The sequence below is a fragment of the Bemisia tabaci genome, chromosome 2 (assembly GCF_918797505.1).
Source record: "Bemisia tabaci chromosome 2, PGI_BMITA_v3".
Classification (NCBI taxonomy): Eukaryota; Metazoa; Arthropoda; class Insecta; order Hemiptera; family Aleyrodidae; genus Bemisia; species Bemisia tabaci.
In genome coordinates this window covers 69371106-69391183 of record NC_092794.1, presented here as the reverse complement: position 1 = coordinate 69391183, position 20078 = coordinate 69371106, and the positions used below count along the sequence as shown (strand labels likewise).

Sequence of the window (20078 nt, the reverse complement as noted above, 5' to 3'; positions counted from 1 at the left end):
TAAAATCGACATCTCGGTCAATTTTCACATCGTGGGAATCCAGGTACAACTATGATATTTTAGTATGTTGTATGGATGGATAAGAGCTGTTATCTTGTACAGTATGAAAAATGTACTCCACTTTCTTGAACCTTAGACGCGGCGATTTATCAATTTTTTGCCGTTTTTGACACTTTGGGACCAATTTTTTCGGAAATTTGGCAACATAGGAAAAAATTTTACTGAACATTTTTTATTCATTTTTTTACGTACTTTTCAAAAATGTACACAGTTTTTGGATTAAATTGAGTTTTGAATGTGTTAAATGGAAAAAACCCCTAAAAATGGGCCAAAAATGGCAACAATGGGCCATAAGGCCCCTTAAAATTTATTGGAGGCCTTTAAAAAGGCCAGAAACGAAAAGTACGCAAAAAAATACATAAGAATCAAGTGCTGGAAGAGTGATAACAGTCGAAAAAGTCGACGAAAATAATTGTTTTTCGATTCCAGGATTTTGGGTTTGAGGCGCTGCTGCGCCCTTGCATGGGCTCCGTTCGGTCTAATATTTGGCACAGAGTCTACCTAAGACTAGTACTTTGAAAATATGAAACATTTAGCAAAATCCAGGTGGGCCCGGAAAAGGCCCAAAACGTTACTCCTCCTTTTAATGTTTTGAAGTTAATTTTGAAATTTTGCATTATAAATATCAAGTAAAATTTTAAAGGAAGAACATGCAACTTGAAAAATGAAGTAGACTTTCACTTCTTGTTAAAATGAAGTTTTAATATTTTCAGGAATTAGCTTTTTTTTCATCAGAAATTCTGAAAAATTAATTCCTGTACCTCAGAGGAACGTAGGAAAAATGTGTAAAAAAAATGCACAGTCTGAAATATGAAAGCAATTGCCAGTATTTTGCATGTTATCGATTTGCCATCACTTAAAGTCCTGAAGTTGTTTTACACAGGTTTCTCTGTGGTTGTCTCATCAGCCTGAACTAATCTAAAATGGGACAGCTTGGTGCTTGGCCTATGAGCCCAATGGAAATGCCATGTGGTTAAGAAACAACATATTATCTTCATCAAATGTTGATGAAATTTAAAGACTATTCTTCATTTATTTTTTCCATTTTTTATCTGGGTCAAATTTTGATGAGAGTATGTAAAAGGGTATTTTCAAAGTATTATTCCATCTCTCTTTTAGACTAAATTTAACAGGAAGAAACCAAGTTATTTTCCGGAAAAAATAGCTAGCAAGTAGCAGTTTTGAGCTTGACTTGTTGCACATTTCCTCCTGTGAAAAATTTAAATTCGAGAGCAAATATTTTGAATGCGAAAATAGGCATTCAACTTAATCTCTCTCATTGAGTCTTTTGAAGAAATAAAATTTCAAACCTTTCATTCTCAGTTTGATCTTAATGTAACTTGGTTTCTCTCTGTTCAACCTTTTAATGTAGCAATTTTTTTTCATGATTTTTTGTTTGTTTGCTGCATGAGAAAAAGTTCCTGATTTTCCTTTAATAGATTTTTTCTACGCTTATTTAAACAGGGTGGTGCAGTTAAAGTATCGATTTGTATTAATATCCAGAGAATAGTTACTGATATTGGGGTTTGGTCATAGATGAGTATTCCCTTCTAATGAAAGTGGAAATCTTTCCTGAGGGATCGATTCAAGAATTGTCAATTATTTTTGAATTTTTAATACCAGATTTGTGAGAATAGAGTCAAGAAGCCATTGGAAACCAAGTTTCAGCCTATTGTAATAATAAACAACCCAGATGCCAACTGCTTATTATTTTTACCTTGAACTACCCACCATATTGAAGTGGTTATGAACAAGTGCTTTTCATCGAATTTTTTTTTTATGTTAACGAGGTATCACACAATAGCAGTTCTGTTCTGAAATTCTAAAGTTGCCCGCTCCCTGCCTTCCAGAAAATAAAAGGGCAGGCTCCTCTGAAATTGCAAGTAAATGTCTATAACTGTTCTCTGAATATCATCCAATATCAATACTTAATCCACACCTTTACATTATCTAAATTTTCAAGTTCCAATTCTTATATTAACAGGAAGAACAAGTCTTTTAGGCCTCGCGAGCGGTCAAAAAAAGGCTTGAAAAATTTGCAGAGCGTCAAGACATTGGCAGGAAGTACACAAATTCACAGTCAGCTGGGAACGAAGGCAAGGAAACAGCCACTGACTGTCACTGCCCAGTTCCAACAATCACTCCACAGTCTCATGGATACTTTGAATCAAGCCAACCCGTTTTTTATTAGGTGTATCAAAAGCAATGCGGATAAGGTAAATCATTCATGAATTAATAGATTACTTCTGATCATTTTTTTAAAAATTAGAACTTAATTCTGATTTTGATTTTTAATCGTCATGTTATAAACTTAGCATGTCTTGTCATCGAAAGAGCATACCAAGAATTCTCAGTAACAACCTCCAGGCGTATGAGTGTACATGAATAATTGAAAATGAAAACTGAAGGATCTTTCTTTTAAACGTCGATCTGAAAAAAATTGATCTCTTTCTCTCCTCCTAAAATCTTCATTCACTGTGGACCACCAGACATGGTACGAATTTAAAGATTCTGACACAAGTTTCCTCTTTGAGATTTCACAGAGAAGATGATTCGGCCAACAAAAATTACTGCAAGTAACTACAAACCAAGATATAAACGTTTGTATCTAGCATTAGTAACAAAAAGTTTGAACTTCCTGCTCATATAAAAAACCAGAGTCTACTTGAATCAAATCGGTGGTTTGAATGGTTTTGGAAAACTTCGCCGCAAGCAGTGTTCCTTCCCCCTGTGTTCTCCAAAGTGTAAACAATTTGAAAAAGCTGAGCCAAAAGTGTTAATTTTGAGGTTGTCATACTTTCATCTCTCATATTTACGAAGGCTGTCAAGGTAATGTAAAGTGTGCAATTTGACTCTAGTGAATTAAGGTTTTTTTTTAATGAGAAGGGAAGTTTGAATGTATGTGTGGAAAAACGTTAGTATTTTTGTTTGGAGTCACTTTTAGTAATATTTGCCGTAGACATCGTTTTCTATGTGAAATTGTGATGAGATAATGTACATCATGATGCTTCAATTTGTACCATATCTAGTTGGAGCTTATTAATTTTAGAAAATCTCATTTTTCGCAACACTAGAAAATTGAGTGAAATGAATCATGCTAAGGAAAACATGCATTTCTTAAAAATTAGTATTCAAAGAAAGATAGATATTTACAGAGTATCGAACAGATTTAAAACGGTTTTCTTCATTTGTAGCCTCTTTTCTTGCCTGTCCATTTATTCTTACTCCTTATTTTTCTCGCTTGATACCAGTCTATTGCATATTCCTAAGATTTTAGCTTAAGTATATTTTTCTCCTTCAGCACAGAATTGATCATTTGTAATGTCTGTGAAAAATGGCCCCTTTCATTTATTAAATGACTGCCCTTCTTCTCTCTAGATTCCTAACAAATTTGATGAGGAGACAGTTCAACGACAATTACGGTACACTGGAATGTTGGAAACCGTTCGGATCCGACAGGCTGGTTACAATGTCCGTCTCTCGTATGATGAATTCATACAGTTATATAGGATCCTTTTACCCAGAGGATTGCTCAGGTGAGGATTTATTGCAAAGTCTTTTTACTACTTCTTATTGTTGGTAGATCAATCTGAAGTAAAAAACATTTAGTTTTAATATTTTGAAGTTAAAGCATCTTTGTTCGTCAGGCGTAGAAAATTTTTCCAAGTAAAAAATATTACACTAATCTATGATGTGTCTCCTCTGATTTTATCATTGATCTCATGCTTTGTTCTAACATGTGACATGCAAATCTTACATTGGAAATAATTATTTCGAAACGAATTTTAAGTGGCAAGTTTGTACCTATTTGTCTGCAGTTTGAAATATTGAAAGTTCAAGTAATTTCAAGTGTCCCAGTAAAAGTTCTCTTAACATTTCGTTCAATCTTTTCAGCTCACAAAGCGACGTGAAAGAGTTTCTGCTCACGCTCAACTTAGACAAAGACAATTACCAAATAGGAATGAGCAAAATCTTCATGCGCGAAAGTGAAAAACTCAAGCTAGATTATAGGTTACATCAACAAATTATGGCTGGCATAGTCACCATTCAGCGGTGGTTCCGTGCTCTCATGGAGCGGCGTAGGTTCCTCCGAATAAAACAAGCTGTCGTCCAAATTCAAGTAAGTATTTTCAAAAGGAATTTTGCCTCTTTCCGTTTTTTAAATTCGTTCTTTGAACACTATTGGACTCGTTTAAGTGCTCATTTTAATTGCAAATACGGATGCCACCATGCATTGGTTTGTATCACCTCAGAGCTTACTCACAAAAATAAAAATAGGAAGCTAAAAGGTTTCAAGCGTCAGAGGCCATTGATTGACTGCTAAAATTAGATGACATGAAGATAAGTCTCATCAAGAGTTGTATAATGAATTAGCTTATACATCAACTGGGAATGGCTTGATGCTCTCTTTACAACTGTATTACTCAAACCTAGTTTTAGAAAGTTTTCTTACTTTGTCCTAAGTGACAAAATGGCTAAGACTGAAAGTTGCTCAAGTCAAAATTTCTCCCAATTCCTAGACAATTCGACGAGGGAGATTTCACTGTATACTGTGGTGTGAGAGGGAATGTCTTAGATGTTTTGGAAAATGAGGAATGAATTTAACGGAGGAGTTCTGACTTGATTTTATAGGCCCAGTGGAGAATGATCCTTGCTCAAAGGCTAGCAGAAAATCTGCGAGCTGAAAAAATGGCAGCTACGCAAATTCAAGCTTCATGGCGAGCGTACCGCACAAAACTTTGGTTTAAACGTTTCTCAGCAAGTATAGTACCTTTCCAAGCGCAAGCTCGAGGCTATCTGGTTAGAAAACGAGTGAAACAAATGAGGCAAAGGGTAAGTAGACTAAGTTTTTTTCAAACCTCCCTCTAATTTTTTTTTTTTTTTTTTTTTTTTTTTTTTTTTTTTTTTCTAAAAAAGTATAATAATGGAGTTTCACATTGAATCAATATTTTAGAAGACCATAGTATCTATCGTAATAAAACCGATGGAAAATTGATTTGAAAACTTTGTAATTGGCATTTTCATTTTAACATCTTCATCTCTAAATGGACTGCATTTTGCAATCTGGAACTATGAAGTCTGGCTCTTCTAGGAAAACACTTATGTGCATAGGGAAACTAATGGCGTATACATCATTTTTTAACGAGGCTCGAATTTGTAGTTCCGAATTGCAAAATGTAGTCCAAATGTGCTCTTTACAAAGAAAGGAGTCGGACTATTTAAACCAGTAGGTCAGATCCCAAATCTTCCTGAATCTGAGTCTGAATTCAATATTTTCATCCTTGAACTCAAATCCTTCGCCCTTTCAATTAACATTAAGTTTACATCGTTTAAAGTTTTGATAGTTGATCTATAAGTTAGCACTCTTTCAATGCGATGACATTTTAATGGGAAAATTCGTCTCCTGTGTGTTTCTTCTCTTTGAAAAATTAGAGAAATTTCTGCTCATCTTTTCAGGAAAAGTGGGAATTTTCTGCCAAATCATCAGTCCTGTTAATGTGATTTGAAGTAATGAAACAATGTGATCCGATTTGGGAGGTGCCGTGAAAGGCGTGATTTTCAAAGTTTGGTAGATTGGCCTATTTGACTTCAAGTGTGAGGGATTTTTACTTAAAATCTGAATCTTTTTCAGGATCCAGTCGAGTTTCAAGCTTGAGGAATCTTAGATTCTTCACTAATATGAACTTTCCTTATAGTTTTATTTCAATTGTAATTTTTATTTGATTTTTTCAGCAATTGAAAACGGTTATTAAAATCAGTTCGTCAGATTTACCCGTAAGCTTAGCATCAGATAGGCTGTCTCCTGCTCAACTTCCTAGTCCAATGTAAGTCCTTTAGTTCCTCATTGTAGTTCATTTTCAATTGTTTTGTTATCAAATGTTTTACCTCTCATGTGTAACTATCAGGATGGAGGAAACAAGTAGCTGTTTCATATTTTGTTTGTTAGCTTTTTTCCTTCTTTTTTTTAAGTGGTGCCAATTTTTCAGGACTGTAATTGATTAAAGGTAGGCAAAAACTTAGTCCATCTCAAGAATTTTTTCTACCAAAGCACTAACAAGTGCAATTTTAGAAGTTAACAAGTCTAATTTTACTTTTAAGAGGGATGAAAATATTTTTAAGTATCCTCTCTTTGCAAGCGCTCAACTACTTGAAATGACTGAAACTATTGACAGTGGCCCTTGATTGAAAAAAAACTAACTCCATAAAGTAGGAAATGGTTGGATAAAAAAGTGTAAGAAATTAATATCTAATTTTTGATAATCATAATGAAAAAACAAGAATGAACACCCCTAAACAAACATAATTCTGAAGTCTATAACTGACATACTAGTATGTGCTCCAGCTAACATTTTCGTTTTTTTCTATTTTGCAGTGATTTAAGGCAGGACCCTGATGTCCATTACGGTGTCCAGTTAGCAAGTATATCTGAAAGCTCAGAAAGATTCGCTAGTTCTCCTTGCGATAAGGAAGACTCAGTGGACTTAAGGTATTAACTCTCTTTTACAATCCAAACCCTCTCAGATTTTTTTGTTTTATTTTACCTCTTACACTGACTTTAAGCTGGCATTCATGCCAATTACTTCCCTCCAGTGGTATCTTTATCCAACAGAACCAACAAGTTTTTAGAACGGACGTAATTGAATTCTATTGCTTGGTTCTGCATCGTTCATTAACATCAAACATTTGTTCTCCCAGAATCATAATCCTTCTGTCAAATCAACTGTTCGTGTCGATTGATTCGATTATAAATACAACAAGTTGTACGCTGAAGTTGATGGACCAGGGTGGCTAGCGACGGGGATCTCCGGAAAAATTCAGGGAATTTTGTCAACGGTTAGGGTTTTTTTTTTTGGAAGGCAGGTTCCTTAAGAAATCGGGTCCGCAATGCGTTGATGTGCCAACCGGATGGCGCTCTCAAGCGGTGTTTCCGATGGCTATAGGTCAAACAAAAGTCAGGGAATTTCATTAGAAGTCAGGGAATGATAAAATGAAATTTTGCTAGCCACCCTGTAGACTCGGATTTTTATTTCCTTCTCCAGCAGTCCTTTTTTTGTGTGTTGTGGTACTTACATTTTTGTCCTGTTCCATTCAAACTTTTTCAAGTATTGAAGCTGTTATCCCTCTTTACCCTATTATAGAGACTATCTAAAAGTGAAAGGATTGCCATAAGAACAAACACGTGTGCTGGTCAGTCTCAAGGCTAATTTTACCTCACAAATATCAGACTATACTGTTGTATTTTATAAGGCATTATCATAGCTCCTGATTTTTGAGTAGACTAGTTCAATTTTGCGTTTATTCTAATCAATTAAGTAACTAAAATGAATATTTTTCATAATTTCAGGATCAACAATCCACAAGAAGATATTTTAGGCATAGATAGTAAACTGAGGTCGATGAAGCTAGATTCAAGACCTAGTTCAGAGGATTACCCATTAGGTAAGTAAAGCTATTTTTATATCCTGCAAAAGAGTAACTATATCTGGTTGATGACGGTAGTGTAATCTGCTCCCAGAAGTCCACCTAGTATTTTGGAAAGTAGATGAGTCAAAAGAATGGGAGCTAACCTGAAAGTTAGAACCTGAAGTATAAATTCTTCCAATAAGGGACTCTTATGGAGACTGGTACAGGCACATAATATCCTCTCTGCCAAAATACTTGAGGGGAAACAAGAGATGTAATTCAAACAATGAGCTGCGTTGCATCTCTTACTTATAGTGGCAAGGAAGAGGTCTACCTCTCAGTAGTGACTACCATGATTAACCCATTGACTTATGATTTAATTTGACCCTGCCGGGCCAGGAATTACGATTTAATTTGGCGAAAATCAGTAACTTTGAACACTTCAAAATAATCCAGAAGTTCTCTCTCTAAGAGTGAAAATTGACACAATAAGCATTCACAATACAACGTTTGAGAAAAATGGTGAAAACTTTGAACACAATGATTTTATTATTGTGGTTTTTAGCTGTCAAAGTCGCACAAATCACAAGATCAGCGAAAATCAGAAAATTTTGAGGTTATTTCATGTGCAAACGCACAGTAATATGAAAATACCGTAACAAATCAACAAATTACTGTACGCAATAAGTCATAGGCTGGCCACACTACTCATATAAACATTGATGAGAACGCAATCTACCGGAGAATCGCCAAAATAACGCAAACAGTCAATGGACGGCTCTGAGCCGTCTCTTCAGATCTGGCCCAGCGCAGCGCAGACGGCTGGGAGCCGTCGGTTTAAGTCAATGGGTTAAAATCATGGGTGGGTATCAATCATGGGTGGTATTATACATATTTTGTTCCTTCAGCTTCCGTAGTCTGCCTCAATGGCAGATACTTCTGAATCTTTGCGCATTACCTTGCAGCTACATTTGCACTAGCTTTTGGCCTTTAATATATACATATATATTTTTCTTTTTATTTACTGTAAGTATGTATGTAATTCAAACTCTGAGGGTTAAAGAAAATAGAGAAAATCTCAAAGTTGATTTGAATGTTTTGAACAAGTTTGGGCGTTGGACAGCTTTTTTGGAGCCGTAGAAAATTTCATAAACATTTTGTCCAGGGAGTTGACCTTTTCGAAAAAGTTTTTTAAAATTTCTTCAACATTGGAGTATTTTTAGCAATGGTTTGCGAAGTAATCCATCCAATAAAAAATTGGTCAAACAAGTTGAAAAAAGTGTCTCTATCATAAAGCACACTACCGTAGCAGACATAACATGTAACCCTTGTGTATTTATGCAGTAGGATGAGTGAAAATCGTAAACAAATTTACAGATTCATCAATGAAATCCCTTATTTTTCAGATAAGAAAGGTAGCAATGATTCTTTATCATCGCAACGAAGTGATTCTGGAGCACCAGTCAGAGATAAACTCCATAAAGCCAAAAAACAGTTCCAAGCCTTAATAGGTAAATACAAATAATATCTCATTCAATTATTGTTCCTATCTTTATAAGTACTGAGGGGCAGGTGTGGCAATTTTGGCATTGAGGTAACTTCAGAAAAGGTCGATTCTGAGATTAGGATTCAATCAATGGAAGTTTCACATGACGGAATCTTTATTCTTGTCACATTCGACAAACTGACTGTAAAAGTTGATTGCTCAGTTTTTTCTCATCAGTGTGATAACTTTCACAATTTTGTAGTATGAAAAAAGAAGTTTTCATTTTGGATGACCCTGATTATCAGTGTTGTATATCAGCAGAAGAAATTAATTTACTAATTTCTCATCGTGGGCTCAAGAAAATATGTATGCCCCTATCAGAACAAATCACTGAATGTTTTTGGCTTTGACCTAATGATGAACTTTACTATATCTTATCAAAGTTTTATCAAAATATACCAAAGTCAGCCTAGAGACAACAAAGAATATGGTAGAAATTTCCGATTTTTTCACAGTGTGGGTACAACGTGTTGTCAATATTGCTGCAAAATCCAAAATTCTAAGTCCTCTTTAAGGTTCTCTTCTATGGAACAGAGTTAGACTCTATCAACATTAATAATGGCAAAAGGTTCGTGGTTGGGTAGCTGGCAGATGCTGTCGCACTCACATCTTAAGTGCCACCCTGAGTTATTGTCAACACTAAGTAGTAAAAAAACATGGAGGATTAAGGGTATATTGGTCTCCAGGCGAAAGTAGGATCAGAGCTGTGGAGAGAGACTGCTTTTGTCTGGTATCTAAAGCCTTGTCTTCAAGAGATGTGTTCCCGCGATTTGTCGCATGGAAAAATCGCCTTTGCAAAGTCGTGACAAATAAATATTGTTTTGTTCCCTTGATTTAACCCCACAATAAAAAATTCCAAGGAGACAGGGCTTCAAGCTATTTTCCCAACACAACATATCATTCCATTTTAACAACTTAAGTCCTCGGTAACTCTGCAAAGTTTCGAAAATAATTGATACGCAGGACAAAATGTACTTGAGCACACTTCATCTGGTAAAGCAACTCTTAACGCTACGATAATATTGTTAAGCAGGTATTCAAGTCCCAAGCACTAACCCTTATCTCTCATTCTTCTCTAATTTCTTGGTCCTTTTTTTTGTACCAGGTCCAAAATCGAAAAAAATGGAAAATGGTTCCGAATCAGCATACTCTGATTCAGAAATAGACAACAACAATGATGTCATATGGACAAAACAGTCAGAACCTTCAAAGCCCTGCTTGACGCGATCACCTCGCATCACAGGTGATTCCCGGTTTTACTACTCAGCAGACCATGCGAATTCAATCGGTGAGCGAATGCGACCCCCTCAGGAGCCGCAGGCTCCCGCGAGAGGAACCAAGCGCAAAGAATACTCATTTCCAAGTGAAGACTCAGAGCGGGGAGAGAGGAGCGCTCCAGGCCAGTACAAGCAGAACAAATGGACGCTCAAAAGGTGGGTGAATAATTACTGTAATTCCTTCCTCCAAACAATTCCTCTTTAACAATTCTCCCTGAACAAATTCATCAATTTTCATGAGACGCAAGATCAAATGAGTAATTTAAATAAGATCTCTCTGTCAGACCATCCTAATTCCCTCAAAAATTATTTAATCAGAATTCTCCATTTCAGTTTTTTTCATATCTCTCCAAAACTTACCTTGATACATAATGATATAATCTTTTGCCTCTAAGTATTGGAGTCGGACATTCAAATGTAAAAATTTCAATGGATGAATCCAAATTGCAGAAAGATGGCATCCTTGTTTTGTGAACAGAACTTGCTACAAGTTTCCCCATCTATTTTAATACCTGGAATATGAACTATACCAATTTACTTTTTGGAAGACCCTCTTACATTTGGATCCCATTTTGCAAAAAGGAACCAAGAGCATTCCAATGTTGCGAAGATTGGGCAACTTACATTCTTAGTAATAAAATAATTGAAATCGTAGTTTAATAATAGAAAAGTAGTTTTCGTTTTGAATTAATCGTTCAATGGGAATAAAGATAAAACTTGTTTATATGATCAGTTTATACTTGCTAGGTAAAAATAGTTGCACAATCTTAGCGCCACTAGAATGCTCTTGGTTCCCTTTTGCAAAATGCAATCCAATTAGTTGTAAGTAACTGAATAAAAGTTTTGTATCAAGGAGCAGGTCATCTGTACAAGCATTTTGATATCATTGATTTGTTATTTAATAACTGAACAAGTGAACCTCTTGTTATTTTCTTTTAAGACTGTCAACTTACCTTTTAAATTTTTTCTTCCCCTCTGCAGTTCTATAGGGAAGGATTTGAAGAGACGTAATTCAGATCCAGCTGCTCAGAATATTATAATCACAGATAAGAAAAAAGAATCAAAGTATGAACACAAAACTCCAGTCAGCAGTTCACCCTCATACGAACTTCTCGAATGGAAAGGAACAACAATATTCACAATAGCAGGTCACAAATTCCGAAAACTAGCGCGCTTTTCAAAAGAGGACCGCTGTGCCTACTGTAATAAACCAATGGATGCATTTGTTACCCAGGGACACAAATGCTCAGGTCAGTCACTCTCAATTTTCTATGTATACATAAACTCTGAATATTTTAATGCTTGTAAATTTTAATTAATTCACGATGAGTAAATCATTTTTCGAACAATGTGATCAGAAGCGAGACATAAGAGGAGAGTAGGCTAGTATAAATGTATGAAACCTTATATAAACTTTGACAAACATTTATGAAAAATATGGGCAAAGCTGACTTTTTCATAAGTGAAGTGAGTGTATAGCAAAAAGGTCTTGCCAAGCAGTGGTGGATTTAAAACTGGCACCTTAAAAAACTTGGGCAATCTGAAACAGGAGCAGCAGCTAAGCTTAAGCCATGGTTACACTAGCGCATTTTGCTTTACTTGCTTATTAGACACGTTCATTGAGGTCTAATGCTCAAAGTTTTAAAAGTTTTTGCCTAATCAAGGATATCTGGAAGAAACGATGTGTTTCTTTCTTCAAAACTCATGAGTTCAGTTTATTATACTCAACTCCTATGCCCATCCGCTACCCTGTCATGTGGTTCACTCTCTCACTATGTTCATACAGAACTAGTTCTAACTTCCTTGTGACTATTTTTGCAGATTGTAAACACATATTCCACACCAAATGCATCCAGAACGGAGGTGTCTTAAAAGTTCCGTGCCTGCATGCAGTTGGAACTGATGGTGGAGGAGGGATCTGGAAGTACCGGAAGCAGTCAAGGGTTGTCGCAGAAAAGTCTAACTCCCAAACTTCACTCAACTGTGATCGTATTGCATCAAGTGGTGGGAAGTTCAGTCTCACAGGAACATCTGAGTTCACGGATAGTACAGACAAGATCATTTCCGATGCGAGGGAGCTAAAGCTTATGCAAGATTTCATCACCAAAAAGGTAGGATTATATACATTTTTGGCCTTGTTCTACTGCTGCTATTTTCTATGAAAATCTCGTCAATAGACTTTTTCTTATCTGAATTGTCAAAAGGTATGTTCATTTGGAGTTTAAATTAAATCGGAAACAAACTCTCAGGATAGATACAACAACAAGACTCAACATCATATTTAGGACAGGATTCTTCTTCATTTTATTATTTTCTCAGAAGTCTCTCTTGATACCAACATTTCCTATAATTTCTGTGCCCAAACCAGTCATGCTGTCAGCTCTTCTATCTCAAATCAACCTCAGGAAACTGCTCAAATTATAAAATACTTACGCATGAGCACTCTATCTTTCTACTACATGCTCGAGTTAATCGAATAGGTATTTTAAAACCCTATCCAGGAACAAGGAATATAAAGGTAGGGAAATTAAATGGATGTTTTATCATGAGAAAATGAATATCATATCTTCATGATATCTTAAAATATCTATAATCAATTCCTGATCTTTTTTTCATCTCACCATGTTGTTTTGCATCTTCCATTAATTAAACTTTAGGCTCTTTGAAGTTTGAGTCTGCGTTTTATTGGTTTTTGTCGCAGATTTTTCAATGTGAAAAATTATTTTTGTTAACTGATAAATTGGATGAGTCATCTTTTTTCTTTGGCCATAAATTTCTTCAGCCAATGGTTAGTCCTTTATTCCGACAATTGATTAAGCCTAATTCTGAGAATGAGTTTGCGAACAAGCAATAAGTGTAGTTGGAGACTTTTGAGGATGATCAGGGACCGCAACTGAATAGCTTGCCTTTGAAAACCGCTCAACTCGAAATTATCAACTCAATGTTTCAGTTTCCCCCTTCTTCACTTTTTTTCGGTGGAAAGAAAACAAACGAAAATATTCATTCAATAATTTCCTAATATCTCTGTGAAGTATAGAATCTGAAATTGTAGAAAACGTCTACTAAATATATTGACTGCTTTTCTTCACTAAAGTAAAAATTTGAACAGAAAAACTAAAACATCGCAATAAAGTCAGGCAGTTTTTAAAGTGAGCCGTTCCATTGTCAACAAGCCTCAGAACTTGTATACAGCAGGCTAGGACCGTTGCCTTTATTGCTGTAAGTGTTCTTCGGAAAATCTTTCACAGTCGGTGGCTCCAGCAAATTTTCAAGGAAAAATCAAGGAGGATTTTGTAACAAAGAAAAAAGTAAACAAACTCCATTGAAACATCTCAAAGTTTTTATCTTTGTATTATTTTTCCAAAAGTAAAACTCTTTCTGAACATTTTAAGGGAATTCCCCCTACAAAACAGGAAAACCCTAACTGCAATGTTGCCCAGTTTTCTCTGTTGACAAATATTTAATATAATTGGAAATTTAGCATCCTCCTTGTTGTGTGGGTCTCTCATGGTCAGACAATGGCTAAAAATGCTAAGTATTAAATGTGCACTAAACCCTCATATTACGGTACAAAACAATAATTACGACATTACTTCTTCGTTCTCAAGAGATTCTTTTTTTTCCTTGATATTTTAATTGGTAACAAGTAAACGGTGGGAATTGTGGAATAGACAACTTCTTCGTTCTCAGGAGATTCTTTTTTTTCCTTGATATTTTAATTGGTAACAAGTAAACGGTGGGAATTGTGGAATAGACAGGGAAACTACAATTTAAAAACCACAAAAATGGTAGAGAAAAAAATTAAGGAAATCGTGATTGAGGGCTTGAAGGAGCAAATTGTTTCGATTGCCTGAAGTTGTCAATTCTGAAGATTCTTTTAATAGTCGTATGAAGTGAGGGTCGATTAAGATCCTGGGAACCCAACTTTATAGCATTTGATCAACCAGAAGAAAGACTGTTAACTCTTAAATCTTAAACAAAGGTAATAGTTTCAAACGTTACATAATAATTTTAGTTTGACTAGTATTTTCGGTTTCATCACATCTTGCTGTTTGTCTCATTTTGCCATTTGGTGACGTTTGAGTATTTTTTCTCCAGCATCATATGTTCATTGGGATTGTAGTGAATCTGGAGTCATCATCATAAATTGCTTAAAATTTCCTGTTCATCGTATTAACTACTCCATCTCTTAAATTATTTTTTCTTGAATCAACAACCCTAAAGTTAGAGGATTTGTAACTCGAGTTCCATTAAATTGAGAAACTATTGTAGACAACATAGGCAAGAATAATGAAGTTACAGGTGATTCCAACGGCAAAGCATAAAGCTCTGGCAGGCTGCGGTATCGTGAGGAGGTAGACGAGTGTGTGGAGGTATCGGGCTATGGTGTAGATCCGAAACAGCCATTTGGCTAGCATGACGTGAGGATCGATTGAAACAAAAAGGAGACTGGACATGAAGAAAATCGGAATGTTTTCCAGGTCGTTGAGATGAGCCCTGCAAGAGAAAAAAACCAAAATAATAGTCCAGTTTTTGCCTATTCATTGATATACCATGTAAGGGGAGGAGAAAATGAGTCCACCACAAGCAGAAATTTTTGTTTTTTTATTTGTTCACCTTATTCCTTGTGTTACACTGTTAAAAATTATTCTGGCCTGAGTGGCCTGAGTGAAATATTATGGAGCTATCCTGCCTGGAGCATCGAGTGACAAAATTTTGCGGTGAGTTAGATAGCTCGCTCTGGCATGGGAAGCTCCTTGTAGCATGTGTCACTCCAGGAAAGACAGCTATATGCTCGGGAGAGATACTTTCCACTCAGATTTTAGATACTTAAGAAGAAACAGAGCTATAATTTTCTGCGCATCATCAACGCGCATTGGCCGTTACAATCTTATTCTGGAATTCACGACTGCGACGGCGTCAGTCTCCAGCCAGTGGCTTTTGCGTGAACAGTGATTAGTTGCGACTCGTGAAGGTGTACAGCAAATTAAATTTTGTTTGAAGGCTTTCCAGGATAATACCCAATGGATCCCATAGCAAAGTGTTCGCTGAGTTCCTAACACGACGGAAAATAAGAATTCGTCCTAGTAGAATAGCCTACCTCCAGGAATTTTGAAAACGCCGGTAAGGGCAGCAGTTTTATGAAACTAGGTTTAAGAGGAAAAATACATATTTCGTACCATTATACTGCAAACTTGTATCTCTTTCTCTTTTATCGCTTCATTCCTTATCGCTTGTTGATTTGCATGTGCATGGTAGTTTATTTAGATTATTCCCTATTTAAAACCATCATGTTGCTCCCGTTAATGGATTATTTGCTTTTAGTTGTACTTCCTTGTCAAGTATCTGTATTCCTTGGTGAAGGTTCGTTATGCGTCTGGAGATGGCACTGTATGCCGAAAAACCTCAGGTGTATTGAATAAAATTTTGCAGTATAATTCTACGAAATTGTCATTTATTCTTTTTAGCTCATATGATACTTTTGGGTATCAACGCCTGATTATATGTGTATGGCGTGGCGTCCAGTAAAGTTAGAATTCTGTTATCGTGTATATTTATTTTTTAAGCTTACACTGAATTTATGTTCACAAAATACTTAATATCTATAAAACTTTTCTTTGTCTAAAAGCGTTTTCGAAATTACTGGAGACAGCTGTTCAGCTATGACAAATATTGATTTTCCGTCGCGTGTTTGCAACTCAAAAAACACTTTGGCTCCGAATTTGTGGGATATTGGCCCGAAAGTTCCTCAAACATGATTTGATTTGCAGTACAACTTCACATCTTTTCAAAAAAAAAGAACATACATTGCAGTTACAGGTGGAAGGGAAAGGCAGAAGAGGGAGGGAGGAGAGGGAGGGGAGGGGAGGAGAGGGGGGAAACGGATCGGGGTATGAGACGGATGCCAGGGGTAAGGGGAGGGCAGTCGCCAGCAACGCAGCCCGTCCTTATGCCTGAGTTACTTTAGCTCAGCATTTCCATACTTACGTCGGAGATTTTCAACTCCGTGGAAATTGGCCCTGAGCGATGAGTGACTTCCGAGCGACTTCCTTATATAGGTCGTGCTCTGAGCTAATTTTTTTTAACAGTGTACAATTGGTTTTAAGATCACTTTATTTCAAATATTTCATCTCTTAGAGTTTTACAATTAATTATATCAACTTTAGAACTGCAAAATTTTAAAATTGAAACTTGCCACTATTAGCTGCAATCAATACTTACTTTTCCTGCTACTAATATTTTACTGAATTCAGAAAAATTCTATCTTTGAAAAGGATCTGCCAAAATAATCAGTTTCTATCCCTTTGGTAAAGTAACTTCAATGTATTTTCTTAGCTGTCCTCCTAATGCCTGTGTCATGAAGTTCAATCAAAGAAAGAAAACAATAGGATAATACCTTCGAACTCTCTCTACATCAGGATCCTCGCGGACTTCGGAGCCCTCAGCAAGCTTTGTGTCCTCAGGACTAATAAATGCCTGTTCAAATGAGAAAATGAGGGAAAATTAGAAAACCAAGTCTTAAGCTAAATGTGTAAAATTTGTGCCACTATTTTGAAGTTTCTTCATTTCTAACCTGAAAGAAATCTTTTAAGAGTTTGAACAGTTGTCCAGCTTGTGGAATGATGTGTTTTTACAAAATCATGGAGCATCTACAAATCAACAAATTACGCGACATTTTTTCTGCAATAATCAAGTCGGAAAAAAAACTGCGGAATCCATTAAGTACTATTCATAAATTAATTAAAATTCCACTCGAATTATGATGGAAACTTCAATGTTTTAGAGCATTTTCTGTCTGACAGGCGGCTAAAGGGTATGGTGAACAACATGACCTATTGCAGTTCCGACTTCACAGCTCTAAAATACAGTTATGAACTCCTAAGCGGAATCATTGAATTTTATTCTTCAAATCTGGAACTTATTTTAGTAAGAAGTTTCATATAGTAGTGGGGCCGATTCCGATTGAAGTTGTTAGTCCTGATGTGAGTAAAGCTGGCTCTATATTGATAGCCGTGTCGCGAAACCACGTGTCTCCATTTGCAATGTCGCTGACTACCCGTCACAGACTTCATGGTTTCCTTAAAAAACCGATCAATGTAATTTATCGAAAACTTCCTTAATTTTTCTTCTCCATTAGCAGACTGAATATTCTGTAAAAATTTCAAGGTATTAAGTTGACTTCTTTCTTCTTGAAAAAATGAAGTAGAAGTGGAGATTTTAAGACATTGCAATGAAGATGCGTGGTTTCGTACTCCAACCATCGATATTTCTCTATCTATTTTGACATTTTGAGTCTTTGAGCCAAGTTACAAAGGTCGTTGAAAAGTGAGATTCCCAATCTTATATTCTCAGAACGAAAATTTGGCAAACGGTACATTTTAGGCATACTTTCAGCTTCAAATTAAACCCAAGTTATTGATAACAGTGGTCAATACGGATCAGTTTGCCACAAAGTCATCACTTGACTCTTAGTAAATTTTATTCCCTGAAAATGGAGCTTTTCTCGAGAAAAGTCAATTTTTCGGATAATCTGTGCACAATGAAGATAAAGTAAGGTCATATACGGATTTAATAGCAAAAAATACATCGAAATCCAAGTATTGAATGCTTACCTATTAAAGTTTATTTAAAATCCCATTTTTTTATAAAGTATGTAGACCAATCATTGTCAACAGTTATAATGATAGATGCAAAATGCAAAATTATACTGCCGTGCTAAGGAAGAACGCCGTATGAACATTCGAGAATTGCCGAATTTTCGCGTATAAAATATATTCTGAGGAGAGTCATGAATATTTTCCCCTGAAATTTTCGGATGATTTAGATCTAATTATGAAAAAAATTCTCTAAAAAATTTCATGGAAAATGTTTACAAGTTGCTCTGAAAATTCGTATTTAATCAAAGTTTTGGCAACTGACGAAGGTTCATACGGCTTTTTTCTTAGTATGGCAGTATAGATACATGTTCTTCTTGTATCCCTTCACTTAGCTCCGGAAATCTGGTTTGTTGGAGTGAACTTCGTGAGTCAACTAGAACAATGTCGAGATAATAATTCTGAAGTTGAATCAATTATTCTCATTCGGAAAAGTAATCATCGACGAAAACGATTCGCGGTTTTAGAATGATTTTACCAAATTCGGAACCTCTCGTTGACTAATGGTTTTCTCGAGATAAAAAAAGGAATATTTGGAATGTAAGATAAGATAGGATTTACAACAATCAGAGGACGTTCAGCCGCGGCATATACGCAGGAGTCGACTGACAATGAGAGATAGTGATTTTGCCATCTTGCGTTAAAAATCCATCATTGCGTGCCGCAGCTAGTAGTCGCTTGCCTAATCTCGGCGTGCAGTTTTCATGATTGTATGACTTCATAACCTCCCCAAACTTTGAAGTAGAATATTAGAAGATTCTATTGTGCTAATGATTAGATAGATCAAGATTAGATAGTCCCAATTGCGCCCACTGTTCTCTTTGAATAATCGTATCCAGTGTTGCGTTAAACTATCAAAAAGCATGATAGGTAGCAGAGTTTTCAGGAACAGAAATCCGATTGTTATAAAATGCCATCAAATTGCTGCTTAGTGTTCATTAAATTACGCACAATCGCGTCAGGTATCCTACATTTCAGCGCTGAAAATATAGGATAAATTCAGACGGTGTATTCTTTTTTAGCTTGACCAGAGCAGCGGTTTATACACACACAAAAGGAAAAAAACAGGAAAAAAATGCTGATAGGACCAACCCAAACTATTTTATTTATATTTTGTACTAGTACATATTGAGCGCAATGAAAGAATCTTAGAGCAGAGGTTGGATAAAGAAGTATTTTGGGGAGAAGTGTGTCTTTCGTTTTGCCTGCATAATTATTTTTATCTTCATCACTTTGTCTTAGTAAAATTTCTTATACCTCCGTTTCAAACCCAGCAGAATTCTTAACATGAAATGCTGGGTCCTTTTTTTTTTGGAAGGGGGGGGGCACCCCGAAGATTAAACTCCGGGGGGGAGGGGGGTGGTATCGTAGGGTTGCAGTCCTACCTTCTTGCGGAACCTCTGAATGGGTGTGAAGACAGCCACAGCGAACACCTTCAAAAACAAGAGGCACGAGTAAAAGGTGAAACACCTGAAGACTTCATTATCAACCGTCAGGAGATTCCTTCCCATTATCGAACTCATTTTGTCACTGTCACAGATAAACTTGCACCGATAGCGGCTCGGACCCCTTTACTTTACCAAGAATCTATTTGAAATTACATGTATTCTTTATATAATTATATGTATAACAAGATTTATACATGTATATTATATTAAACAAGATTAATCGACTTTTTTGGGCCCCGGCTCGGAGCACGCGTTTAACTGGGAACACTTGCGGGGTCAAACTCCGACTCGAAGTACGCGTTGAACTCAACACTCGGATTGTGCGTCGGGTCGTTCTCGGTTTTCGGCGGGCGCGTGGTTCTGTGCTGCAGGAGCTCCGACCGACAAGAGGCTTCAAAATAGAAGGTCGGCCAGTTTCACGTCATAGCCAACGCACGCCACCAATCGCCGGGCGGGCGTCGCGTCATGACGTCATGACGTCACGCAGTCGCCGTGCTCTCGACCACCACGGAGGATCGCGTGCCGCAGCAATGTGGTCAATTCATAGGAGCCGTTTGTCGATTATTTTTTATTCAGTGGCCCTTCTTAATGGCCCTCCACCCCCCTCCCCCTTCTCGTCCGGGGAGGGGTCGGAGTTGACGAGGTGGCGTAATTTATCGTAAAAGCCGGGTTCCGCACTTCCGCGGGA

The 20078-nt window shown here is 36.5% G+C and overlaps 2 protein-coding genes across 7 annotated transcripts in view; one reads left to right on the top strand and one right to left on the bottom strand.

Annotated features, from left to right (window-relative positions):
- LOC109041829 (unconventional myosin-IXa) overlaps positions 1-20078 on the top strand; it is a 73005-nt gene that overhangs the window by 22101 nt on the left and 30826 nt on the right. For all 6 annotated transcript variants that reach the window (XM_019058272.2, XM_019058268.2, XM_019058270.2 and 3 more), the window contains 11 exons: positions 2045-2276; positions 3439-3596; positions 3955-4180; positions 4693-4893; positions 5794-5885; positions 6434-6547; positions 7406-7500; positions 8871-8975; positions 10116-10443; positions 11269-11537; positions 12109-12398. In XM_019058272.2, the coding sequence (XP_018913817.1) occupies positions 2045-2276; positions 3439-3596; positions 3955-4180; positions 4693-4893; positions 5794-5885; positions 6434-6547; positions 7406-7500; positions 8871-8975; positions 10116-10443; positions 11269-11537; positions 12109-12398 (2110 nt within the window). The remainder of the gene's footprint in view (positions 1-2044; positions 2277-3438; positions 3597-3954; positions 4181-4692; positions 4894-5793; positions 5886-6433; positions 6548-7405; positions 7501-8870; positions 8976-10115; positions 10444-11268; positions 11538-12108; positions 12399-20078) is intronic.
- Positions 13610-19777, bottom strand: LOC109041830 (microsomal glutathione S-transferase 1). The gene is made up of 3 exons (XM_019058274.2): positions 19328-19777; positions 16685-16764; positions 13610-14784 (listed from the first exon to the last, which is right to left on the bottom strand). The coding sequence occupies exons 1-3, from the start codon at positions 19463-19465 to the stop codon at positions 14538-14540; spliced, it is 465 nt and encodes a 154-aa protein (XP_018913819.1). The 5' UTR covers positions 19466-19777; the 3' UTR covers positions 13610-14537.